Source organism: Lepidochelys kempii, chromosome 8, assembly GCF_965140265.1.
Source record: "Lepidochelys kempii isolate rLepKem1 chromosome 8, rLepKem1.hap2, whole genome shotgun sequence".
In the NCBI taxonomy this organism is placed as follows: Eukaryota; Metazoa; Chordata; order Testudines; family Cheloniidae; genus Lepidochelys; species Lepidochelys kempii.
Window position 1 is genome coordinate 24,663,663 of NC_133263.1, and position 27,853 is coordinate 24,691,515.

Consider the following 27,853-nt stretch of genomic DNA (forward strand, 5'->3'; position numbering starts at 1 on the left):
TCAGGAATTGGTGCCAAGGGTTAGGATCAGGTTACCTGGGTCCTAAGCTGGGGCAGGAACTATTGCAACCATGGGCACATGCTTTGAGCAGCTGCTCAACTGTTGCTGCTGCTGGGCTTAAGGGCCGGTCTGCCGACTTTTCAATCAATCAGACTGTGTAGCCAATCAGGCAGTCTACTACAGGACAGCTGCACTTGTTAGGTTGCCCAGAGATTGCCTCTGCTGCAGGCCCTGATTCCTGACACAAAGTCCTGTGACAAATGTCCTTTATCATGGACCTTTGATTACCTCTCTTGCTCTGTGTATAATTAATCTATTTTCTCTGGGACTACTTCTAATATTCCAGGCCTCTCAACAACTGACATTTTACAACTGTCATTTTATTTGAAATCTGAGAAATGTATTCTTCCTTCTTCTACATTTGGAAATTCCCCCCAAAACTCATTGGCTGGAGGTCAAGGATAGGCAATATTTAGAACTGAATATAGATTCATAGTTTCCAAGGCAGAAAGGGACGATTGTGATCATCTCATCTGACTTCCTGTACAGCACAGTCCATAGCATTTCCCCAAAATAATTCCTAGAGCATAACATCCAATCTTAATTTAAACATTGCTAGAGATGGAGACTCCACTAGACACACATAGACACAGACACACACACAGTTTACGTAAATTTTAGAGGCTTCTAAGTTATTATTAATCTTTTTTGTCTCCCTTAAAGGCCTATATAGCTGTTCTCATGATCCAAAGGGAACCTGGCAGTAGGGATGTTGAATGGATTCAAACAGCACTGCCAATAACAACTTAAACAAAAATCTAAAACGTTGAAAAAACAGCTGTTTAAAATATGAGGCACATACAGAACCCATGAAGATGTGGTATAATGGTTTAATTGGCATTTGTTTGGAATGGCTCACACTTGTCTTTTTCACTCATGAGTAATGCAGCCACCTCAAACCCCTGCTGATAAAAATACCTTTATATCACATAATACTGTATTTGCTCTGTCTTTTTCTCTCTCTGTCTCTGTGTATTATATAAATATGTAACATACATGCATATACATAAAAGACAAACAGAGGGTTAATTAATGTAAAACTTCATATGGACACATAAGATAAGTTTTGAGTCCAATATTAGCTATTGAGTACTCTTTATACTGTTGAAACAAGCAGGTGTATTAGTCAAAGGTTCATTTAAAGAGTTAATTAACAGCAGAACTATGACCTGTCTGCAAAGAGATTTCAACACCTAGCATAAAAACTCATGTCTCAAAAAAGCTGTACGGTGACAGCGCATTGAAAAAAGGGTTGCTGGAAATATTAACTGTGAAATTACATCTATAAGCAGTAAATTATCGAGCCCACATTGTAGACCAATTTTAGAATAGCTAATCAAAGCCAATAAATTTTCTATTCGGGTGAGAGTTGTGGTGGTTAGATCTAATGAGGGCTGTTGATAGACACTCACTGTCCTAATTTCCTGCTTCATCAGAGCGTGTAACTGAAGTGAAGACTGATATCTTCGTCACCAGCTTTGGGCCTGTTTCCGACCACGATATGGTAAGTGCCATTCTATATTGTTACAGTAATAATTTTTAGGGGGGGTTCTATAATAACATGATACCTAACTTTCATTTTTTATATATATTTTGGTTCCAAAATAATGTCAGCTTTTGCACTTTACCATAATTGTTAGCTATGACTGCATTTAAGTGCCCTTAAATTAGCAACCTCTGTGACTTGAATAATGGATTTATAACAGGCAATATTCCTGCACCATAGTATAGACTTCCTCTCATACTTAATCATTTTGAATGGATCAGTACCCTTGAGAGAATGATCACTCAGTCCAAATTGGCACACCGCTGATCCAATTGTCAGAAAAGATCATTATTTTAAAGCATGATAAACACTTAAGCCTACAGACTGAGGCCCAGGCTGTAGAACCCATGTTTTTAAATTAAACGCTGCTGATCAATTGGAAGTGAATTTCCTAGATATTGGCTGGTCAAAGAAGATTAATGATGAGAATCTGAATCATTCCTTTATGGTATGGATATCAAAGCCTAATTGCTGCATAATCACTAGGGAGTCACATGTTCAGAAACCTCTAGCACAGCTGCTGTAGGTGCTGGCCTTAAACTTAAAAAATGATGTAAAAGCAGGGGTAAGTTCCTTTACTTTTTTGCATATAAATGGAACCTTGTTCCCTTTCACATGTGAAGGGGCACTATTGAGAAGCCTTGGTCTGATGTATGGCTACTAAACCTTGCTATATCCTCACCATCTGTATAAAAATGAGTACTGGAAATATCCTAATAAAGTAGGCTTTTATTTTTTCCCTATTTAAATTAATCATCTATCTAATTGAAACACCAACGGAACTGGAAGAGAAAAATATAAGTGGAGGAACTAACACATCAAAGTAACTGATTCCTTTGGGTGTGTAAATTGCTGGGTGTATAAATTAGACCAGTCTCCAAAGTTACAGCTGCACTTACACAGCAGTTAATTAAGGTTCTAGCTGAACAACGTAGCATTCCATGATGGGATTATAGATAAAGTGTTTCTCCAAAAATTAGTTATTTTTCATGTGCCACTTTTTGGTACTTTGCCCAATGCCACCATTCTAATGTTGCTCGAAGGGGATGATAGCATTTACACATTACAACTGATTTGAAAACTGCAACAGATAGTTCTTTTAGGATGATATTAAAGCAGGCAGATGTGTCAGTGTGTTGGGCTGCACAAACTAGTTGACTGCCCCTTTAGATGCTCAGTCCTTTCCAGTGAAAGGTAATTCAGAAGAATGGGTGGATCAAGTGACCGATGTTCTCAGTGCACACACACTAAGATGGGAAGCAGCTGCTTTCTAGTGGAGAGTGGGGCATACCTGCACAAAGGCTGCTTGTATTGAGTGGATAACTCTAAAGCCGAAATAATAATTCAAAGCAAGTAATGCATTTGGTGAGTTTTGCCTTTCTTCCACTTGCATATAAACTGCAAACAGATTGTGAAATTCTTACATTTATTTGTTATTTGAAATTATAAGTAAATTACTTCAATGGCAATTTCTTGGACTGCAATTTGTTTAATCCTGCTATTAGTCACAGTTTGCACTCTGTTGATAAATTAGATAAGTCGCTTCAAGTTGCTTCTCTTCCCTGATTGGCTAATTGATATAACCAGCCAACACAAGGCAACCCAAGTATTTTTTTTAAATACTAGTATGAAATTTGAAATTAATCTTCAGTAAATAGTTAGGCTTTTAAACTAAAAATGTAGCAGTTTAGATTTCAAAAGTGATTTAGGATGCCTCTATTTTTGAGTGCTCAATATGGGACACCTTAAAGGGGCCTCACTTTCAGAAGGTGGCTGCCCAGCACATTCTGAAAATTGGGATCCTTTAAAATCTCTCAGGTTCAGCACCCCAAATCACTAGCCACTTTTGAAAATCTTAGCTGCTTTTTGCAAGTTGGTTCAGATGTTCATAGGAAGCAAACAGTAAAGGATAATGAACGTGATTCAATCAAAAATCATTTTAAAATTAGAATTAATATTTATGAACATTTTCCCCACCTATTTGCTTGGATAGACTATTGTCTGAATGTGGGTAGCCAGTTTCATTGTGGAATTCCAGCAGTGGATGCCACCCTGTTGAGCAATACATTTGGGGATCTTCTCATGGCATAAACTTAAGATCAAGACAGCTTGTAGGCTTATTGATATATATATATAGGACTATGCCAAAGCTGGACTTTCTGTGTTACTAAGATTTGGTTGATTCAAGTGATTTAATTATTGAATACAAGTTGAAGCTAATTTGACACTTGATACATGTCTATCTTTATATGACACTTGGCATTTGGGTAAAAATATAATACTAGAACCTAACATCATCTATTTTCAAAATTAAGCATCGGTGTATATTAAAACAAAGAACTAATATATCAACATCAATATATCTGAATTTATGTGGCACGAGGAACCACGAGGTATGAAAAAATAGGATAGTTCCTAAAAATAATTTTATAAACATACACCACAGTCTTAATTTTCACTACACTAATCTTGGGCAAAGACATGCATTGATTTGTTAATAAAATGAAATTTACAGTAGAGGCTTAGAGTTTATGAACCAGTATCACATAGGCAGGTGTATTTCAATGTTTAAGGAATTGTTGCTAGTTATGTCACCTATTGCTCATCTACCTTTCAGGAATCCAGTAATACTGTGTAGCCTGTTGACACCGACCCTACTACTCCCTCTTAGAAACACCTAATACTAAATTTGTGTACTAAGTAAAATGAACATGGAAGAAGAAAGAGAGATGGAACACATAGCATATGGTTACCATCACCCCAGTCATTTTCCTTCTATGGTCTGTCTCTCTTTCCCCAAATCTTCCATGGTTTTTTAGATGCGAAGCTCCGCAGGGCAGAAATTCTGTCTTCCTATATATTTCTATAGCAACTAGCACAATGGGGCCTAGCCTTTGGGTGCTCCTGCAATATACGTAAAATAATAACAGTACAAACAAACAAATAATAATAAATAATAGCCAGAGAGAGGCAGCAGATAGGATTAGGAAAACACAGAAAATATTAAATCATTTATTTTCTGGACTTTACAGGCCTTCCCGAAAGCAACAACCCTAAAATATTTGGCAATTATGTGAATTATTGTGTGGATACAAAGGGTTAATTTATTTTTCTCTGATTACATTCCCATTAATGTAAATGTGACCAATCCTAGCTGTGAATGGTGCAGTCTGATTCTTGTCTGGCTTGTTTAACTACATATTTACTAGAACTACAGCAAAGAGTTTTGGGAACTCTATTTTCCTGCTCTGTTAAGTCATGTCCCGTGCCACAGAAATCACACCCATTCTGGTGAGAAGATCTGACCATTTGATGTTAAAACTGGCTTTCTGATAGCTTTCATCTGAGAAGAATAGCTAACCCTAATGAAGTGTGAGCATAGCCAAAGCATGTTCATTTTTAAATGTCAGTGAATGCTCTGGAAAAAGGTTTTGCGGGGTAGAGGAGCCTATAGTCAGGAAGGGCAGAGTGCCTGACTAGATCCATAAATACTTCCTCTCTGCTTTTGTTCCTCTTCCATCAAATTATTTGGTCACACAACTGATCTTCTCTCAACTTCAGATCCCCCTGCACCAATATCCAGTGACTGATTGAGTTCCTTAGTCTCCTCCTTCCAAACTTTCACGTCATCCCATTGTATTCCCTTTCCTCAGTATCAGATGCGGATGAACAATTGCTTCTATGCTGCAAGGCTGTCGTTTCCTGTGTTTATCTTTCACCACGCGTTTGAGTAGGAGGAAGTTTTGGGTAGAGCTCGGAGAACATGATGAAAGCTCAACAATCTCCTGTCACCTGCTGCTCATAAGCCACTGAGCCCTCTCACCTCTGCTTTGGTACAAACATTGGTGTGAAATCCTGACCCCACTGAAGTCAGTGGCAAAAGTCCCATTGACTTAAGTGGTACCTCATGTGAGCCTTGATCCAGCAAAACCCTTCAGCATGTACTTAACTAGAAGCATGTGAGTAGTCCCATTGAAGCCAAATAATCCTGCCCCCAGTTGTGGGATGGAGTAGGAGTCAGTAGGTGACTGAAAACAATAAAAATATTAATGTGATTAGAATTAAGCACATGCTAAAATGGCTTGCTGGATCAGGGCTTAAAGAAACATTTAGCCACATGTGACTAAACCATTTGCCTATGTGCAAGGAATTTGATTATGAATATCATACCAAGATAACAGATGAAACACAAAGACATACTGCAACCTTTCCCATCTAAATAACCTGTAATGCAGCTGATAGTTTACTGATTAGAAAACATCTCACAATGGTTTCTGCTCCATGAAATACTAACATTTGTTAAAAATAAATGGAGGAGTAAAGGTGGTCTGGTATGCGGGAATCTGGTGTGGAACCTAATTTCTTTCATTATTCTTTCCAGAGTGTCTGTCTTTCCTGATTGTATTCTTGGATAAATGTGTAGTTCTGTTACTTGTATGTGTAATATATGTCTATATATTTTGAGTGATGGCAGTGATTTTCCTTCATGGTTTGCCATTGGTTCTTTGTCAAAAAGTCTAAGGGGAGACTCAGTCTTCAGCCAAAAACAATGGATGATTGCACAGTGTAATTTTAAATCGTAATGTTTTTCAATAGCTTCATAATAATCACAGCATCATAGCAGTTACAGATGGAAGAGATGTTTAAAGTCACATAGTTTAGCCTCATGTCAGTACACGATTATTTCCTAAAAAATAATTATCATACTTAATCATCATACTTAATCAATTATGTGATTTATTGTGTGGATACAAAGGGTTAATTTATTTTTGCAGTGCATTGTTCAAATATGTCCTTTTAGCCATTATTATTTCTAATATTAAATCTTTTCTATCATTCCCTGTTGGAAACTATTCCATGATTTTATATATCTTACTGTCTGATATATATATTTTTATATATTACAACTGTTTTGCAATTTCATCCTATTGCTTCTGGTTATGCTGCTTTGTGCCATGATAAAAAAAAAATCATTCCTTAATGAGTAATGGTTACTGTCAAGGATGAATTCTCCTCTCATTTACACTGATGTAAATCAGGAGTAATACCCTACTTTCAAACTATTGTAAATGAGGAGAGAATCAGGTGTCCCGTCCCATCCCCCATCTCCTCAATTGTTGCCTAGGCAAGCTACAAGTTTGGTCCAAATCTTCCCTTGACTTCTCTCTGTACAGTCCAGTGATTCTGTGCACTGAGCTCTTGCACTCTTTCCTCATAAATCATTTCTGCCATAATTTTCAGTGATCTCTTGAACTCCCCCACAACTTGGCTACATAGGGCTAGAATTGAAGGCAATATTCCAGGTGCAGTCTCACAAAGGTTTATTTTATACCAAAAGACAAATAGTTTCCAACTCTATTACATAATGCTTCAGCATATGCAGTCAAAATATCATATCTGTTGTAAACTCATATATTACTTGCTGTCCATAATGCTTTCTAAGTTTCTTCCTAACATTTGTTTAGTTTAAATGAGTACCAAAGCTGTAACCATCTTAATAACAATCTTTAGACATGCTATACTGGTCTCATAATCTTGCTCTTACAAAAATGCTAAACGTTTATCTGTCAAACACTTGTATGGAAAAATATGACATCTTGAGAGTTTTCCTGTTGTATGAATTGCTCTAGGAATATACAATAGATGTATTTTTCCGTCAAAGTTGGAGAGATGAGAGACTAAAATTCAAAGGACCCATGACAGTCCTCCGGCTAAATAATTTAATGGCCAGCAAGATTTGGACACCTGATACTTTTTTCCACAATGGAAAGAAATCAGTGGCTCACAACATGACGATGCCGAACAAACTACTACGAATTACAGAGGATGGGACACTGCTGTATACAATGAGGTAAGAATAAGAATACAGCATTTTTTCATTTCACTTGAAATTACTACTTTTTACAGTACAATTCCCTCAAACAGAATGGAGAAATATTTCTTTTTGAAGATAATTGTATGTTTGAATATTAGACTTATTAATTATTTTCACAATAGGCCACACAATAATTGACTTAAATTCAGGAGTTTACAATATAATTTTTTTTCTCATGCTATACCATGGCCATTTTTACACTCTCTGCTGTGATTTTTGAAAGGCACCTAAGGGAATTAGGCCTATAGCATCAACTAGCTTTTAATGGACCTGAAATTGGAGTTGCTTTTGAGAATCCCAGCCTAAAAGCACAATGAAACCTGAAAGTTTGCTACTCACATTCTAGTGAACTGGGCCTAAAATGTAAAGATTTTTTTTGAGTACTATGGAAAACAGACTCTGAGGACTAGAAAAATGAGGGCACAGAGGTTTTTGCACACTTTCCTTGTTCCAGGGGAAATATAGGACATTATAGTCTAAAAATGGACATTCATTGTTTTAGACATAACAGGAAAACCAAGTGGTCTGAAGAATTTGTGAAAATATTGGGGAACATGTTGTTTCATTGATAGACATTACTCTTTTTATTAGCAATGTATCATTCTACTCATGGATAATTTGGATAATGATGAACTTGTGCTAAATGCTATTCAGCAAAGTAAATAACAAATTAATTCCATGCATTGTTATAGAACACAAAGATTTGGACTGAAAAGCTTTATAACAAACAATCGGAAAAGAATGTTGTTTTCTGGTTTGCTTGTATTCTTGTTTTTGGCATCTAGACAGTTGCCAGTCTACAGGTTTTGTCTATGATTCAAAGTATAAAATAATTCTTTAGACTAATCAAGCTGGTCAGATTGATACTTGTGTGAGTACTGAGATTTCTTTTAACACCTCTAAAAATGTTTAAAAAGGGGACAGGTGTCCCCAGTGTTTTGAGAAATCCAAATCTCCATGCTCCTGGGAGCATGTCAAATATGTTCAATTTATTCTGAAACATCTTTCAATACTGTCTAAGCTGGAGTCAGACCTTTTTGGCTGGCAGGGATACAAGTTCAGGTCAATTTTTCTTGTCTCCCCAAATTCTTGGATGTTGGGAACCTAATACACAAGAGCATCACTTTGCAGTGCACTGTTCAAATATGTCCTTTTAGCCATTATTATTTCTGTCTTCCTCACCTTTCACTTGTAAAAGTGCATGCATGCAATTGCTATATGGTATTCAATCATTACAGTCCTTTCCTTGCTGATGTGTGGTGCTTGACTTTTTCAGGGACAATATAAATCCTGTTGTCATAAGCCTTCTCTATTTTACCTGTCTTAGTGAGCAATATTTTTGCATCCAAGCCGATCAGATCTTTATTTTTATCAATCAGGAGCTTGAATTTATCCCAATATAATGCACCAACAACAAGGTTTTCATTTTAAGTACATTTCAATCCTCAAACCACATTAGAACCATTTCAATAAGGTCAGTATTTTACCCCAAGTGTTTATGTTGTTGAGAGATTACAGAAGTATATAATATGAAGGCAGTGAAAGTTTTGTCAGAGTAAGAAGTATGTGATCTATCTTAATATAATTTCTTAATGTCTGAACCTTATGTTATATAATGAATGTCTGACTCTGTTGGGTTGTCATTATCACCAATACATCTCTTTAACAAATTGGTACTGGACATTCTAAAGAACTGTGCTTAAAATGGGAAAAGTGCATCTATAGAACTCCATTTCTATTTCATGTTCAGTGGAACAGTCAATTGCAATTTAAGAAGTGGGTGTTCAAACTTTCTGTGTGGCCTCAGGAATCATTTACTGTGGCCTACCAAATAAAATAATTTTGAAAACTTTATGGGGAAGTCTGTTTTCAAACCTACACGGCCAGTTCATTCTTCCTGGGTTGTCAACTTTCCTGCAATGTTTGCACCAATCTATTGATTTTGGTTCATTACCAAACTGAGGCAGATGTCAAGAAAAAAAGGGCCTAATATAATGCCCATTGAACTCAGTGGAAAGCATCTCATTAATGCCAGTGAACCATGTGTCAGGTCCATATTGTATAGCATCTTTTATATGAAATGAAGGCTTATTTTGCAACATCTGATGCCCGTGGCTGATGATATTAAGTAACTGGAAAATTGGCCAAACAAAAAGCTACTGAAGAGGAAACTAAACAAGCTCTTTAACATGTTGTCCATTATTGTCCTGATACTCCCATTACTCAGGCAAAACTCCCGTTATTGTTCATGAGAATTTTGCCTGAGTAAAGACTCCAGGAACAAATTAAACAATATTAGAAGACTTGTGGAAGATTTCAGGCCAGTCAAGCAACATCTAGAGCTAAGCAAAGATTTACAGCAAGACTGAAAAAAAAAGTCACATTTTAAAAAAGTTGTTCCAAACCGTCTTTTAGAAGTTTGTGAACGATGACAAGAATTCTTTGGATTTCTCTTGTTACTCACTTAGCAAATGTATTTTATAATTGTATTTATGACATATACTTTTATATAATTGTATATATAATTTTGTTTGTTAACTGCATGAACCTATAATATTTTCTTTTGCTTATGAATCCATTGTAGACTGACTGTGAGAGCAGAATGTCCAATGCATTTAGAAGACTTTCCAATGGATGCACATGCTTGCCCATTGAAATTTGGAAGCTGTAAGTTTATTTTTAACTCAGGTTCCCCCTTTTAAGGCCACCTTACAAATATTTCACATCAGACCAGAGCAGAAGATTATTTAAAAATCTTTCCCATTTTTTTTAAATGAACATTTTCTACATGACTAAATATAATCCAACATCTTGTCTAGGCATCAGCCAAAGAGATAAATGGCTACACTCCAAAGACGTAGTTGCAGCATGGCATACAGAAACCCACTTTAAGCTTGACTGCAACTGAATTTTAGTTTGAGAATGAGTAAGATCAGTAATATAGATCCATGGATGGATGAACTGATTCAGATAAAAGTGAACCTCTTCCCCCCAGATTTGCACATTTTTGAAATCAAATACAAATCAATTCTTTTCTAAGATGTGCAAATATTTCCATCTCTTTTTAAAAATTGAAACTAAAGCAGAGGTATAATGAAAAGAAGGTGATCTTGTCGCACTTCTGGAGATAAAGCTGTTACAAATCTCATGAGAGAGTCCCATTCTTTCAAGATTTCTAGCTCAGATGAGCAGATTTATGGGTTGAAAATTGAATCCTGTTAATGTCAATTGGAGTTTTGCTGCTGTCTTAAATGGGGCCAGGATTTCACTGAAGAAGTTTAGTTTAGGTAAGCATCCTGGCTGAGACCAAACTCTTGACTCTTTTGAGAGTCATCCATCACAAATATTCCCATTTTGCAGATAAAGATATTATTTTAAAATAATTTAATAAAGTACACATATCAAAAAGCTGAAGTGTGAGAAAGTGCTTGGATCAGAAAAAATAACAGGAGGATTTTATTTCATCTAGTTCAACATAAAAAAAAGATGACAAAATGAGTGCACATTTAATAGGATACAAATTGTTTCCTCAATGGCTATTTCTCTTTCCAGTAGAAATGGGTCATTTCACTGATAATGGATAATTATTCATTCAATTAATTCCTCACTGGGTACCAGACAATGTGATAATTTACTTTGAAATGAATGGTCCTATATTTACTCTAAGAAAGGATTGATCTATAGCCTCTAGGCAGCTACCAGTCTTCTACACACAATTTTGAATAGTGCTGGGATTCAGAGAATAAAAAGCTTAGTAACTTTTAGTGCAGCTGGCCAGAATTTGGTACCTTTTGAATGCCAAACTTTCTTTCAGCTCTTCCAGGAAACATTTCTCACTATCTCCTGTGAATCAGAAGAAAATAAATAAAACCTCCAACTATAATAGGGCATGTGACTACAAGTGTTCTGAAAAAACTGAGCCACCAGGAAGCCTACCAAATATGTTTAATTTGTTTTGAATGTTCTTTCAAGAGTCTCTATTCTAGTCTAGGCTCTCTCTGGCTGGCTGTTTACCTTACAAAGTGTTTGGATTTTCAGATGTACAAGGCAAGTTCTCACAAGCAAATGGGAAAGGAATTCTCTGTAGATACAAACAAAATAAGGATGAAAGCAGGATAGATAAAATGAATGCATGTACAAATATAGAATCCTTAATACAAAATTAAAATAAAACAAACAATAATATCTTTAGATGTATTATTTATGGCTCTGATCATGTTTCCTCTGCCCTATACTCTGCCCTATACTTCATTATTTTTATTATCATCAGTGTGTATGATTGCTCTTCAAATGAACTAACTAGGGAGTAGGGGTCAGATCCTGCAGTGATGTCAATGGGAGTTTTACCTAATGACTTCAGTAAGAAGAGTGTCTGCTATTTGGAGCTAGATATGAAGTGTGTTTGTATGTTCCAAGCTTCCTTCACAAAACTCCATGACCAAAACACACAGTGAACTTTAACAGCCCTGCTACTTCAGTCTCGGACTCTTGTGCAAGGCACTATCAAATATATTGACTGTTTTGTAAAATGTACAAGAAATGGTATCCCTTTGAGGGCACAAAATGAATTTCCTCTGAGAAAAGGAGTGCTGCCTTCCTGGCATCATTCCACTTCTGCTGCTCTGAAGCTCCCTGGAGACTGGGCTTTTGTAGTTTTGGAGGCATGAATAAAGGTTATAGCTAATCTGTGCAATATCATCTCAACACCAAACTTGCAGAGACTTTGTGAATCAGTTAATGGTGATCCAGTCATCATTAAGATGCTTGGTGAAGTAGAACCCCCACTTTAAGCTGGCTTCCAAGTGTGGTGGCTAGAAAAAGCTAAGCTACCAAGTCGCTGGCTTATGTAGTAGCTTGGAGTTATTGTGGGGGCACAGGTCCTCTATAAAGAATTCCCTGGTCTTCAGGGATCTGAAATCACTACCTGTTCCCTGAAGAAGGTGAATCATATCGTGGGGGTGAGATGGCAAACATTTCTTCCTAAATGGCATGATAAGGAGAAAACTTTGACAGTTTCCAGTATGCTACACTCATTTCCCCAGAGAGGATGATATGGCCCTAGGATTGGAGCTAAGGTCTCAGAATTAGAACTTGTTAAGAATTTTTTGATGGAATGTTTTTTTCCTAGGAAAATGCTGTTTTATCAAACCACCCCCCCACCAAAGTTAGCAAAAATGTATCAGTTTTTAAGGTTTAGGATGGATTTTCTGGCCAAAATGAGAGCAACCAAGATCTCAGAATAGCCAATAGCCTGGTAGTTAGGGCACTCACTTTGCATGAGGGTGACTCAGCTTCAAGTCCCTGTTTTGTTTGACTTTATCCTGACTATTGGCTGTTCTGGGGTATAAAATTCAGAAAAAAATGTAAAAGGTCTTTGGTTCATTCCATTGTGGAACAAAAACAAATGTCAAAACCTTTAAATTTGTCATGAAACAAAATTCTTGTTTTCTGACCAGCCATACTTTGACGTTAAAGCCTAGTTTATTAGCCCATTGTCTCCCTGAATCTCAATTTTTTTTCTTCTATTTACCTTGCTGACACCCAAGCCTGGGGGGTTTAAACATACATAGATAGAGCAAAATGCATTCATGATGCAGTCTCATTTCCATTATTACCATATTAGTTTCAGCAGTTTCTGAATTATCTAAGAGTATTGGAAATCTTTTGCCATGCTATCCGGTGAGTGATACAGTTTCCAGGTCATTTTTATTTGGAAAAGAAACGTGTTATCACACATGAAGGTGGGAAGATGTCTAAACTTGACCATAGTTTTCTGTGGTGAGATTTATACTCAGGAAAAAGGAGGCCAGGCTTTACACTTACCCGTAAGTTGGGAGGCCTATTTCAATACTCATGGACCACCAACACTGCATATTTTGACTAAATCACATAGCGTGTCTGAATGAACCTAAGAGAATATTAGCCTGAATAAAGGCTTCTCGTGGTCACAAAAACCATTCCATAAACTAAAATCTTATTATTACAGCTAATGGCTTGACACAGCAGTGATTGCCCAGCAATGTCTGGATTGAATTGTGCTGGACAAGAGCTTTTTCATTTCCTCCATCATTATATACTTCTTTCTGGAACTGATTCTAGAAAGGTCTCACAGCAATGGGGGTGGCACATATATTCCATGGATTCTGCCCATGTTGTCAAGGCCAGTAAATGCTCCAAAACTAAAATAACTTGCCAAAATATCATCCTAAGCAGGAGGAGGTTCCAGTTGACTGCGGCACTTTATAACAAATGCTTAAGAGGCTTCTGGAACAACAGAAAGGCATATGCTGGCAAGGACGATATCAGAAAGGCAGATGTTCTCCTCACCTCTATGCACAAAATCTGATTGTCAGTTCAGTTAACATTTTCCATTCATATAAAACCAAAGTCACTCAGGAAAGCAGCAGTGGTAATAAGGGCATAGGTCATATGTTGTCATTTATCTAATACCTGCATCTCTACCTTCGGGGGGGGGGGGGGGGAGTTACAAAATGAATTTGAAATCAAAGCTGACAACTCTCTTCTCCACACTGGTTAGGCCTCAGCTGAAGTACAGTGTCCAATTTTGGTCACCAATGTGTAGAAAGGATGTAGAGAAACTGGAAAGGATCCAGAGGCGAGCGACAAAGATGATCAAAGGGATGGAATGCAAGCCATATGAGCAAAGGCTGAAGGAAGTGGGTATGTTTAGTTTAGAACAGAGGAGATTAATGGGGGACATGATAGTGGTCTTCAAATTCTTGAAAGGCTGCCATATAAAAGATGGAGAAAAATTGTTCTCTTTTGCCACAGAGGGCAGGACAAGAGGCAATGGGTACAAACTAAAACACAGCAGATTTTGATTAAATCTTAGGAAAAACTTCTTAACTGTAAGAACAGTAGGACAATGAAACAGACTGCCCAGAAAGTATGTGGAAGCTCCTTCACTGGATGTTTTACAAAGGAGGCTGGATAGCCACCTGTCTTGGATTGTTTAGACGCAACAAATCCTGTATCTTGGCAGGGGGTTAAAGTAGATGATCCTTGTGGTCCCGTCTAATCCCATGGTTCTATGAGTCTATGAATCTGTAATACTGTAGTTATTTGAAAAGACAAACTGATTTTCAGAAGGCAGAGAACCCAAAACTCTCACTGACTTCTAATGGAGTTTTGGGTTCTCAGCACTTTTGAAATTCAGACCCTTGTCTTCCAACCTGTCCTCATACTCCAGAATTAGTAGAGTGCTTTCAATTGAGGAATAATATTTTCACCTTTCCATTATGCTGATACAGATTAATGGGAAAATGTTTGCATGTATGAATTAATTGCACAGTTACTAGGACATGATTTTGCATTTACCATGGTTTCCAATAAAGTTACCACTTATTTACATTGTTACTTTGAAATAATGTACGCTATTAATGGCTGATCCAACTCCAGTGGAAGTCAGTGCACTGACAAATGGCAACGGTCCCTTTAATGGTGCAGGAGCAAACCCCATAAAATTCCTTTTATCACCACTCTCTATCAACTCCATCTTCTCAGCTTCCAAGTACATCTTATGTACTGATACAGTAAGCTATTAGCCCACAAGTGAGGTCACGTAAATAAGATGCCAGGCTCTCCTAGCCACTTGCCACTCCCAAACTTGCACAGACATGCTCCCACACTAAGTGCTCTAAGTGAGGTCCATTAGATTGCAGAATACTATACCAGGAAAAATGATGGATGAATCATTTACAACATGAAGAGAAAAAAATATTCACATATAGTTTGATTTTTGCTTAGTGACCTAGTCATTACAGGACACAAATACTTGACTGGAACATGCAATGCAATGCTATGTGTGTAATACCACTGATTCATTTCTGTAACACACTAGACTTAAACTGGATTGCAGAGAATGGGAAGAGAGTCTATAGTGAACTGCAAAGCTTGTTTTCTTTCTTTTTGTTAAGTATATAAATGTAAGTAAGTGTGAACAAAGATAAGGACTTTCAGCACTCTCCAGAGATAGCAGGTATAGAAAAAGATATTCAGCATAGTTCAGAGTCATCCAGGCCCAGGCAGTCTCAGGGTTTGTCTATATGAGCAGTTAGTGCATGGCAAGCTGGAATGTAAATCTATCCCACACTATCCTGCCATGCACTGTCTATGCCGACCCTACTGCCAAGCACTAAAAGTTCCGTAGTGTGCTCTGATCTACTCTAATTTCAAAGCGGGGTAGATCAAAGCACTCTAGTGTTCTGAAGGGTCCACACAGACAGTAAGTGCATGTCATGCTAGTGCAAGATATATTTACACCCCAACGTGTTGCATACAAACTGATAATATAGTCCAGCGTGGAGGCCTGTCTGGGCTTAGATGAATTTGTGGCCTCTGTGCCACTTAAGTCTCATAAAACAGGGTGAGTGGGAAATGATGGTCTACAGATGGGGTGTCCATGCAGACGGTAGAGTTCTAATCATGCTGACGAAAAGGAGACCATTGAAACTTAGCTGGGGGAGGTTTATTTGGACCCCGTGGCCCAACCCACAATGCATATAGGTACAGAGGGATCTGGCTGCTGTCTCCCATCATGGTCTGGAAGCTAGAAAAATGGAAGTGGTCCTTGGCATGCCCATGAATGAAGGGATGCAGATTTAATGCCTCATCCCTGCTTGGTGTTTCCTGCACAAAGTCTGATATACTCAGGCTTTTCAATATCAGGAATGGGATGGGGAAGAGATGGATTTCTTCCTCTTGGATTTAAAAGGCAGTACTCTACCTTTGCAATATAATGTAAAAGGCTAGGAAATGAAATATTTTTTCTTTTAAATTAGATGCCTATACCAGAGCAGAGGTTGTGTATGAATGGACAAGGGAACCAGCGAGGTCTGTGGTTGTGGCTGAAGATGGCTCTCGATTGAACCAATATGATCTTCTGGGGCAAACTGTGGACTCTGGAATTGTTCAGTCCAGTACAGGTGTGTAATAAAGCATTGTCTTGTTGGGCGTGAGAAAAATTTATATTGATAAGATGCTTTAACCTGCCAGAACAGAACTTAAAAAGTAAAAGAGATAAAAATTGTAATGCAAAGTGATTGTAAATAGGAGGGCATTGACATCTAAAATGGCAGTGTGTTCTGGTACAGTAAATATCTTCACACTTGAACTGATGGTTAAAATGTTTTATCAATAGGAAGCCTACAATAGTGACAAACAGTATCTAAGCAGAAGAAATATAGTAATGTATATCAAAAAGGAAGTATTCAACTCATTCTTATCATCTCTCTATCTTCTCACTGTTATAGTTTCCTGCTATGAATGGGGGAAAAATTACAAGTTGTTATGAGAAAGGACAATATCTTGCGAAGAAATATTTTTTTCATTATAAATCACTGTATATGGAGCTTATATGCCAGATAAAGGGCCATATAAGGGCAGAAGGCAAACCTGTTTGTTGTTTTAAATATATCATGAGAACTGAAGCACAGTTGTGGTTAGAATTAACAAAAGTTCCATAATTACAATAAAGTAGGCTTAAAATGGACTTCTAATATTAATAACAGAAAGACAAAATTTGAAATATAAGCACTCTAGAAGGGTGTTAAAATCTCATATTTCATCTCCCAAACAGTTACTTTGGGTGCAAAAATTTTGTTTTACAAGCGTAAATGCTGATTGGAAAGTCCAAATGTGGGATGTAGAAGTCCTATTAAAAGGCACCAACTTTTATTTGTTCACCCATGAAATCTATGATGGAAGAATAGGCTTTTACTTAAGGAACCTGATCATGAGTCAGAAAATCTGGGTTCAAGTCCCAGCTCCGCCACAGACGTTATTGTCTGACTTTAGGGAAGTCATTAAATATTTTTCTGTGCTTCAGTTCTAAATATATTATTGTATCTTAAAAGCTCTGAGATCCCCTAATTGAAGTTACTACAGATAAGTGCAAAGTATTTTTATTTTTGGTGCTACTTACAGATGTTTAAATCTGATCTGTTAATTTCCAGTGCAAAACTATTTGCTGTCAGGCATAAACAAACAATACTCACTCACCATCATAGTATCATATGGCTATGATTTCTGGGCAGAATGAAAAATTTTGCTCTTCCACTGCTCAGCATTCATTTCAAATAGCTTTAATTTATTTATTTTGGCTAGTTCTTAAAAGCAGTATTAAGCTGAAAGTTGGGTATCAACAAGCTATGACACTATTGATGGGATTGAATGGTCAATGGATCATAAAGAATTGCTCCATTAGGAGAAGTACCCACATTATATTGAAAGTGACAGAACCAGTGGATCAATTACAGTAGTACATTTACACCTGAATAAATAAAGAGCTTTTTTAATGTTATTCACAAAAACAGTGCACTGAGAGTGAGCCCTCTAATACAGTCTTCCCGTGACTACACAGCTTCGGGAATTTACAAACAGACCTAGTGAGTCAACTACATTTCAGAACAAAAAAGGATCTGCTAGGATACTTGCAGGTCCACTCTAGAAAACTAAACAGAATGTAAAATTCAAATCACTGCTCAAGAATTATTTCATCAGTTCCATCAGGAATGATACAGCTTAAGCAGAAGAAATAAGGAGTTCAAGTGTGCAATAATATCAAAACAAAATTAAGAGAGCTGTTTAAAATGTATTAATAATGGTTGTTTGTTATATAGTGCTAAAGGCGTACAAGGTGCTTCACAGGCAAATAAAAAGACAAAGGGTGAAATCCTAGCCTAATTGAAATCAGTGGTAGCTTTGCCATTTACTTGTGTGGGGCCAGAATGTCACCCAAGGTTTCTGTGCTAAAGGCCAATAAAAGTGATAAACAATAAGGATCACATCCTAAGCTCCTTACTCTAGCCACTGCTGCCCTGTCTTGTAGAACTAACCACAACAGGGGATCTATGGGAGGAAAATTCTGTGAGACTTCCTCATGATGTTTCATCTGAATTTCTCTACCTAGTAGATGGGTAAGAAGGAAAGCTAGATTGCCCTCTCCCTCCCCGAAAGGACAAAGCAGAGGGTTCTGCCTCATTCCCATGTATCTTGGGAATGCCAGAGGCCAGGAATATTTCTGAGGAAGTCGTGTGCCTCAAGCCTTGCTTTTGGATGTCCTGCCCCCCTCGAGATCCCAGACAGTGCAGATTCCAACGGGGTCATGATGCTTGGCAATACTCCACATGTGGCTCTTTCTTTGACCACCCACAAAAGGGGTTTCCACAATACAGCATGACCTCTACAGCATAAATCCCCTTTAGGACTTCATGAATGAATGATTCTTGCCCTTCCTAGGCCCCATTTTTGTCTCTGGCTCACTTCCTCCCCACGTGTGTATCTGCGATCCCTGTGGAGGTCTTTTTGCAGGGTACCAACAAGGAAGGGATGGAGCCGTAGAGGAATTTAACCTCTCCCCATTCTACAGAGAAGGGCCAGATCTGAGTGCAGACGTAATAGAGAATGACTGAGGACTCACATTTTACTTAGCAAAACTCTCACTGAAGGGAATAGGATTTTACCTGAGTAGAAAATTATTAAAGATCTCTGGCTTTGAGCCTGTAGGCTCTGAGAGTGATTACAGTGTCATTCTGACAATATCAGAAAGGAACAATGCCCCTTCGCAAGAGACCAGAGTTGTGACATAAGGAAGGTAAAAAGAAATTCAAGAAGTACTGAGACAGAGATACTAAGGCTTCTTCTACAGGGAGAATTGCTAAATTTACACACTCAAGGGCCAGAACTGGGCTAGCTGCACCTGTGCAAATCCTTTGGTATAGAAGGGCAAAACCAATTTAAACCATGATTTGTTCCAGTACAGCTTAACAGGCTTTTTCTGCCTATGCTAAGTGATTGTTGCAGTGCATCTCCACTGGCTGAAATCTCTGGTGCAGAAAAGCCTAATTGAATCAGTTTTGCCGCTTAGGAACTATTTTGACCAAAATAGTTGACTTTTTCCTCTGCCCAATGGAAGGTAAAAAGGTACATAAAGAGTCAGAAACTTGGAAAGATACTTAAACCATGTAGTTAATACTAGATATAGTACATGATAATTCAATACAAAGGAGATAGGTACCTTATAAATACTTAAGAAAGACAGATAATAGATCTTTAAACAACCGAAGACAGACCTAAGAAATGTAATCCCACCGCGATCATCATTTTTGGAGCATTCTCATAGGTAAACTGAATTATATTTGGAGATATTCCATATGGTTTTTTCCTACTTCCTCCTGCACAAGCATAAGTGGCTAAACATATAGCTGAATTTTGTACAGTGGATACCTTCTGGAACAAAGACCTGTTACTGTACAGATGCAGGGACATTACAAAGGACTGAAAACAACAGTTATTAAATCCTAAAAATAAGCCAGTTAAATAATCTTCTTTGCACCAAAGTTGCACATACGACAGAATCTTCTTCAGTTAATACCTGATAAAGGAATACAGTTGTGGAAGAAACAGATCTATCATTCACAAAGTCACTGTTTCACAAAGATCTGTAAGTGGAATCTTTTCTCCATAACACTTGCCTTAAACAAAATACTACTGCAGCTCAAACATGGTTAATAATCAAATATTGTTTTTGCTTTCTACTCCACTCAGTTATGGGAACTACCATCTCCTTGAAATGTAAACGTGGGAGTTACTGCAGCAATTAGAAAAGGAGTACTTGTGGCACCTTTGAGCATAAGCTTTCGTGAGCTACAGCTCACTTTATCGGATGTATTCAGTGGAAAATAGAGTGGGGAGATTTATATACATAGAGAACATGAAACTGTGGGTGTTACCATACACGCTGTAACCAGAGTGATCACTTAAGGTGAGCTATTACCAGCAGGACAGCAGGGGCAGGGGGGGGGGAAAGAAACCTTTTGTAGTAATAATCAAGGTGGGCCATTTCCAGCAGTTGACAAGAACGTCTGAGGAACAGTGGGGGTTTGAGGGGGGGGAATAAACATGGGGAAATGGTTTTACTTTGTGTAATGACCCATCCACTCCCAGTCTCTATTCAAGCCTAAGTTAATTGTATCCAGTTTTCAAATTAATTCCAATTCAGCAGTCTCTCGTTGGAGTCTGGTTTTGAAGTTTTTTTGTTGAAGAATTGTAACTTTTAGGTCTGTAATCGAGTGACCAAAGAGACTGAAGTGTTCTCCAACTGGTTTTTGAATGTTATAATTCTTGACGTCTGATTTGTGTCCATTTATCCTTTTACATAGAGACTGTCCAGTTTGACCAATGTACATGGCAGAGGGGCACTGCTGGCACATGATGGCATATATCACATTGGTAGATGTGCAGGTGAATGAGCCTCTGATAGAGTGGCTGATGTGATTAGGCCCTATGATGGTGTCCCCTGAATAGATATGTGGACACAGTTGGCAACAGGCTTTGTTGCAAGGATAGGTTCCTGGGTTAGTGGTTCTGTTGTGTGGTGTGTGGTTGCTGGTGAGTATTTGCTTCAGGTTGGGGGGCTGTCTGTAAGCAAGGACTGACCTGTCTCCCAAGATCTGCGAGAGTGATGGGTCGTCCTTCAGGATAGGTTGTAGATCCTTGATGATACGTTGGAGAGGTTTTAGTTGGGGGCTGAAGGTGATGGCTAGTGGCGTTCTGTTATTTCCTTTGTTGGGCCTGTCCTGTAGTAGGTGACTTCTGGGTACTCTTCTGGCTCTGTCCATCTGTTTCTTCACTTCAGCAGGTGGGTATTGTAGTTGTAAAAATGCTTGATAGAGATTCTTGTAGGTATTTGTCTCTGTCTGAAGGGTTGGAGCAAATGTGGTTGTATAGTAGAGCTTGGCTGTAGACAATGGATCATGTGGTGTGGTCTGGATGAAAGCTGGAGGCATGTTTCAACAGAGCCAGAAGAATACCCAGAAGTCACCACAATCTTGCAGAGTTTTTTGATGTGTACTCATGAGGTTTGGATTTGCCAAAAATTCCATGCATAAACAGGTGGCTGCCTTTTACACATATCCCTCCTAGCTTCCAAGGTTTACTGGGTGTTGGGGCACTACAAACATTCTCCAAGATATAGGATTTTTAATTGGACCAATCCACCTGATTCTCTCTCTTCTTTTCTGCCACTCTCATAGCCACTACTTTGTGCCCTCATTTTCAGATCTAGAACAGGATGGTGGTTACTTCCAAACTGGCTATAGAAAGGGGTTTGCATACGCCACACATAGTAGGACTAAAATATCCTTTCAGTGTTCTGACTATTGTATGGTGGCAAGGGAAGAATCTGACCTAACTATATCCTTTACCTTGCATGTAGCTGTCACTACTACATTGATTTAGCAAATGTTATTTATAAATAACTATTATTGCTGCTACTAGTACGTTTAATGAAAGAGGAGTCACTGAAACCTTTTTCATTTTTGAGATGCATGTGAAACTATTGTCACTCCCCAACAATCATTGCATTTCTTATCGATGTAGCAAGTCTTTAAAATGTCCTTTATTTTCTGCAAGGTTTTGTGAAAAGAAAAACAGATGCTTAAAGGACGCATACAAATTTCCATTTACATGGAAATCATTTTGACACCTTGAAAATATTGTTTTGCAGTGAAAATCATCAGTATTTGAGCTCAATAACTGTTACATTCTTATTTCTTTATGCTCCATGTGTTTGCTGAGAGGACACTTTTCTAAATGAGATTTTATTTCTAGTTAGTTATACTGTATAAATATTACTATTGTGGTTTAAAGGCCAGAAACTGGTTGATTTCTACCTACAACTATAAGAAAATATAAAATTATGGCTAATGATTTGTCTAACTTAAACCACCTGTCCCTTGGTATTACAGCACACACCTATGTGTGTGCTTTATGTTCTATTTTGAAACCTGGGGACCATTTAAAAAAGTAAACACAGAAAATAGGATAATAGCTCTGAAATAGCTGTTATTGACTATCTGTCATGTTCCCCAGTAGAGCTATGTTGATTTATACCAGCTAAATATCTGAACTTTGATTGCTAGAGATAAACCTCATAAATAAAGTTTGGGCTTGGATCTGGATCAAACCTTTCCCTGCACTTGGATTTAGGGGCTGGAGGTATTCAGATGTGGTGGTCTGGTTCAAGCACAACTCTAGTTAAGATTGTTTTAACCCTCATGTAATAAGTAAAATGAAAAACAAATGGCCCATTTATAAAATAGATATTATTTATCTAAAGGACTGACAAGGTTCCAAAACAGAGTTTTAAAAACATGTTAAAATTAAATAAAACAATATGAATAGGACATAGTGTACCATATGAACCAACAGTCTATCAAATGTCTTAAAGTCAATGTGATTTAAGCACGTGCTTAGATTAAAGCATGTGTTTAAATGCTTTTTCAGAATCAGGGGCTAAAACTGGTTAAATATATTTTTGATAACTTATGAGCAGTCTTTTTCCTATACAACTTTTGGCCTAAAGTGAAGCATATAGCTGAGTTATAAACTTCTGAAAACATAGTATTATCGGGGAATAACTGATAAATGTCAGTGGACAGTAGTCAGTAGTTGTAGTGGATGCCCCTATACATTTCAATGAAAGAAAGCCCACAATATACAAGAAGCTAGATGTACAGAGAATAGCAGAAGAGCGATACACTTCTCACCGTTAAATCAACCTCTCTCAAAGGGCTGCTGTCTTTTAATAATTAACTACAGTCCATTGATAGTTTAGATGCATTCAGAGTTAATGAAAAGGATTTTATCTTGTAACTTAATAGCAGGCATTACTGTCAGTCTGTGTGGTCATCAGCAATATGTCACTTACAGTGTTACCTTTGGGTAGCTCAAAGCAGCTACAGTAGTTACCAAGCCCACACTAATCCCAGTCTTTTTAATTTCCTTTATGCTTGGAATCTTGTTCTCATTTTTCACAGGTCAAAAAATATTTGGATAATTTAAGCAGCCAAATAAAGCTTCAGAGTACTATGATATGTTAACTCTCTGTCCTTCTTAGCTTGTACTCCACAAGCAATGAATTAATGCTTAAATACCATTGTGATTATTCTGTATCTGATTACATTAAAATAGCTTCCCCCTGTCATATTTTAGATTAATTCTTCTTTACGAGCTATATTGGGCACCCTTCAAAAAAACGGACACAGACAAAAAAGAAGATAAGTGGATGATAAAAAAGGAGGGTGAGGTCACACCAGTCATCTTACTTAGTTTTTACTTGAGTATAATGCTCCTGCCAGTTCTATTTTGGAGATGACTTTCTCTTCATATATCCTTTCCTCTACCACTCAGCTCATAATTGATCCCCTCCCCACTCTGCCATTGTATTTTAATGTATATTCAAACATCTTAGGAGTATTGTCACATCTTATTTATAAGCTTCCCTCAGGGTTATATGTTGGGCAAGAATGTTCACATGAATGTTCTTCTAGAATCTGAATTAGAGAAAAAGGGCATTTGACATGCTTGGTGCATAAGCGGTCAATGTCTAGACACAGTTTTTCAATCCAATTTAGGATTTTCCTTTGCCAGTGCTGTTGCCAGTTGTTTATATTTTAAAAGAGAACCACAGTAATTTCATGCGTCATCTCTTATTTAGGCAGCAGGGTTTTGTTCAGTTTCAAAGCCACGTGTATCTTTTCTAAGCTAATATCTATTGTATTGCGAGTCAGTCTATACTGAACATTAAGTCACATTAATACGTTTTCAAATTTTTTGGGAATATTGCTTTTCAAAATATTGCATTTTCAATAATGTCTGTAAATAACAGAGTGAAATTGAGGTATTTTTTGCTGTATTCTGGCAACTGAGGTTTATAAAACCTTTTGTATGGTTCCAAATTTCACAGGAATGCTGTTTCTTTATGTTTCTGCAACATCCAAAAAAGCTAGTTATGGACAGAATTCTGTCATAATTCATCAGAAGCCATTTACTTTTAGGGAAAGTATTATTATTGGAAGGTACTGAATTAATAGAATTAGAATGTTAGCCTTCTATCTTCAGAACAGGGAGAGCACAGGTTATGGCAATGCAAACAGAAATAAACTGGACTAATCCTTGTGTCCTTAGCCTGATCTGGATGAACCACTTCTAAGCATCAGTCGCTAGGGTTCATTTAATCTTTGAACATTGTGTACAAGGGTATTGGTTATGGTGGTTTTCTGATTTACGATGAGTAAGGCTCCCATTTCATAAAGGACACTGAATCAGTTAACATTAAGTTTTATTCACTACCCAGCTGGGCTGAATTTAAGATGAAAGGCCCCTGCACCATCATCAATTCGTTATTAAAAATTTTCTTCAGACCTAAACCAAACTTGTCTCAAACAAAGTTGTTAATAACAGTGGACAGGAATGATGAAGAAATTGTTACTCATGCAAAAACTTGGGACACAGATTCTAATCTGTGCATATGGGAAAGAGTCTCACTGTCTTTTATTTTTATTGGTTTCTAGGGGAGTATGTTGTTATGACTACCCACTTCCATTTGAAGAGAAAGATTGGTTACTTTGTCATTCAGACATATCTACCATGCATCATGACAGTGATTCTGTCCCAGGTGTCCTTCTGGCTTAACAGAGAATCTGTACCAGCAAGAACTGTATTTGGTAAGTGAAAAAAACAAATAAACAAAACTTACTAGGGTCATATGCTACATATAGAAAAGCATCCTTACTTTAATATATGATGTGACATTGGAGAACTGGATAAGAACTATGTTTCACTTTGAAAATATTGCAACAGATGATTTTTTAAAAGGTCCAAACTAATTAATTTATTTAAAAGAATAAATAGTAAAATGCTATATATCAAAAACAAAAATGAAAAATAATGACATTATGCTAATCTGGATTCAGATCTGAACATCTTTGCCTATCTTGATTTATATAAAAAATGAAAAGGAATATTCAAAGGGTTTAGCTTATATACATCTTAATATTACTAAATGTAAATGTATACATCTAGGAACAAAGACTAGGCCATACTTAAAAGATGGGGGAACTCTATCCTGGGAAGCTGTAATTCTGAACAGGATTTGGAGGTCATGGTGCATAATCAGCTGAAAATGAGTGTGATGTTGTGGCCTAAAAAGCTAATGTGATCCTGGGATGCATAAACAGGGGAATCTTGAGTAGGAGTAGAGAGGTTATTTTACTTCAATATTTAACAGTGGTGCAACCACTGCTTTAATACTGTGTCCAGTTCTGGTGCCCACAATTCAAGAAGGATGTTGATAAATTGGAGAAAGTTCAAAGAAGAGCCATGAAAATGATAAAGGGATTAGAAAACATGCCTTATGCTGATAGACTCAAGAAGCTCAATCTATATAGCTTAAAAAAACAGAAGGTGAAGTGGTTACTTGATTACATCTATAAGTAGCTACATGAGGAACATATTTTTAATAAATGGCTCCTCAGTGTATCAGAGAAAAAGTATAACATGATCCAATGGCTGGAAGTTGAACCTAGACAAATTCAGATGGGAAATAAGCTGCAAATATTTACCATGTAAGGTAATTAACTATTGAAACAATTTACCAAGGGCTATGGTGGATTCTCCATCACTGACAATTTTTAAATTGTTTTTCTAGCAGAAGTGCTCTAGAAATTATTTTGGGGGAAGTTCTACGGCCTGTGTTATGCAGAAGCTCATACTAGATTATCATAATGGTCCCTTCTAGCCTTAGAATCTATGAATTATGTAATGTACAGAAAAAGTTTAGATGTCAGCTGTCAGACTAGGAGAAAGTGTGCATTGACTGTTTCTCATAAAGCAAAAGTGGTTAATACAGCTTTTGGCTTGGATTTTCAAAGGGAATTTAGTCAAAGGGAGTTGTTCACCTGACGTTCTTGCCCCAGTTGAAACTCCCAGCTTTAATAACTCTGTGGGTTGATCTCATCTGCAAGCTCCTCAGATACTGTTATGGCCCAGTGCTGCTACGGAAATCAGTGACAAAATTCCTATTGTCTTCTCTCTGAGTGGAATTCAGGCAGGGATGAATGAAAGGGATTCTATGATGATATAGTCACACCTGCTTTTGGTTCCCTGGGGTTTTTGCTATTACATTTTAATACACATTTTTTAAATTAGAAATAAACAGCTAGAATATTCTTTGGGGCTTTTGTTTAACCTATTTCACATCCAAAATCAAGATAGATAGACAGACAGACAAGATGGGTGAGGTAATAGCTTTTATTGGACCAACTTCTGTTCATGCAAGAAACAAGCTTTTGAGCTTCACAGAGCTCTTCTTCAGGTCTTCCCCAATATTGCAAACAAATAGATAAATAGATAGATCTAACAACAAGCACTTGATTAAAGAAAAAGGGAGGTGAGAGTTCTCCAATATGCTCCAGTTCTTTTTGTGTTGCTCAAGCTATAATTGGCCAGCTGAGAATGCCTCTGGCAGGAGTGGAAGGGCATAAATGCAGCAGACCTTGTTTCTGCACCAACAGCTCTCCCTCAGTGCAGTGCAAGAGCATGACAAAGAAGAGGCTCCAAAGGACGTGTGGAGGTTAGTAGCAGGAGGAACTCTGCCTTTTAATGGTGGCAAAGGAAAGCTGGAGATCTATAACCAAATTCAGACGTCAGTCTAAGGGCTTGATCATGAGAAGCACCTGTAATTCCAGTTGTATTACGCCTATTTTCACCTACCTCTCAAAATATCCCCATTAGTTGCTTTTCCTGCTCCAGCCCACTTTCCCAATAACTCTTCAGGTGAATCACACCAGCTTAGGTATCCTTAGATTCAGAGAGCCAAATGCTCACATGGTGTGTAAGCTCCATGTTGGTAAGTAGATATGAATGTAGAGAAGTCCCTAAATGGAGTATAGGAGAGTCTAATTGAGTCTAATTTGTATAAAAGGGGACCTACAAACTGGTGTGAAGTGCAACACATTCAAATCCTTTAAACGCACTTCTGAAATTGGTATCAAAAGTCTAATCTTGGCAATTTTGTCACAGAGTAGATTGGGCCCCTTAAAAAGACATACATTCAAAGACTGCTGCTGGGAATATTTACATCAGTTATGTGTAAAAAAGAAATGGAACCTCATTTTCTTCCATTTTGCTTTCTTTTTTTATTGTTGACAATACCAACTTGCTGGTTCATGATGTTGTAGTTATGTTGGTCATAAATGGGATACCAAATTACCCCATGTATCAAAAAAATAACATACAATACACTATGTTATTCAGGCAGCTGTTTTTAAAGCCTTACAAAACCCCTTCAAGAATGTAAACATTTTAAAAGTTTTCCTTTCAGAATACAATTATTTTGCTGAATACTTGTGTGTTTTTTTACATATGTTTGAACTAAGTCTAGAGTTCTGTTTCTATTTTTTTAATCTCCTAACTTCACTGAAGAAAAGAGATGTCTCTGAATACTTCACCTGAGCATATTCATACATGCACCCACACAGAAAAGCACAGCGTATATAGATTTATAGCCC

General features: G+C 37.4%; 1 protein-coding gene across 1 annotated transcript in view; it reads left to right on the plus strand.

The window, feature by feature from the left end:
- Nucleotides 1–27,853, plus strand: part of GABRA1 (gamma-aminobutyric acid type A receptor subunit alpha1) — a 56,095-nt gene that overhangs the window by 13,640 nt on the left and 14,602 nt on the right. Inside the window, exons 4-8 of the mRNA XM_073355911.1 lie at nt 1,497–1,564; nt 7,237–7,457; nt 10,066–10,148; nt 16,283–16,426; nt 24,857–25,009. Coding sequence (XP_073212012.1) covers nt 1,497–1,564; nt 7,237–7,457; nt 10,066–10,148; nt 16,283–16,426; nt 24,857–25,009 — 669 coding nt within the window. The remainder of the gene's footprint in view (nt 1–1,496; nt 1,565–7,236; nt 7,458–10,065; nt 10,149–16,282; nt 16,427–24,856; nt 25,010–27,853) is intronic.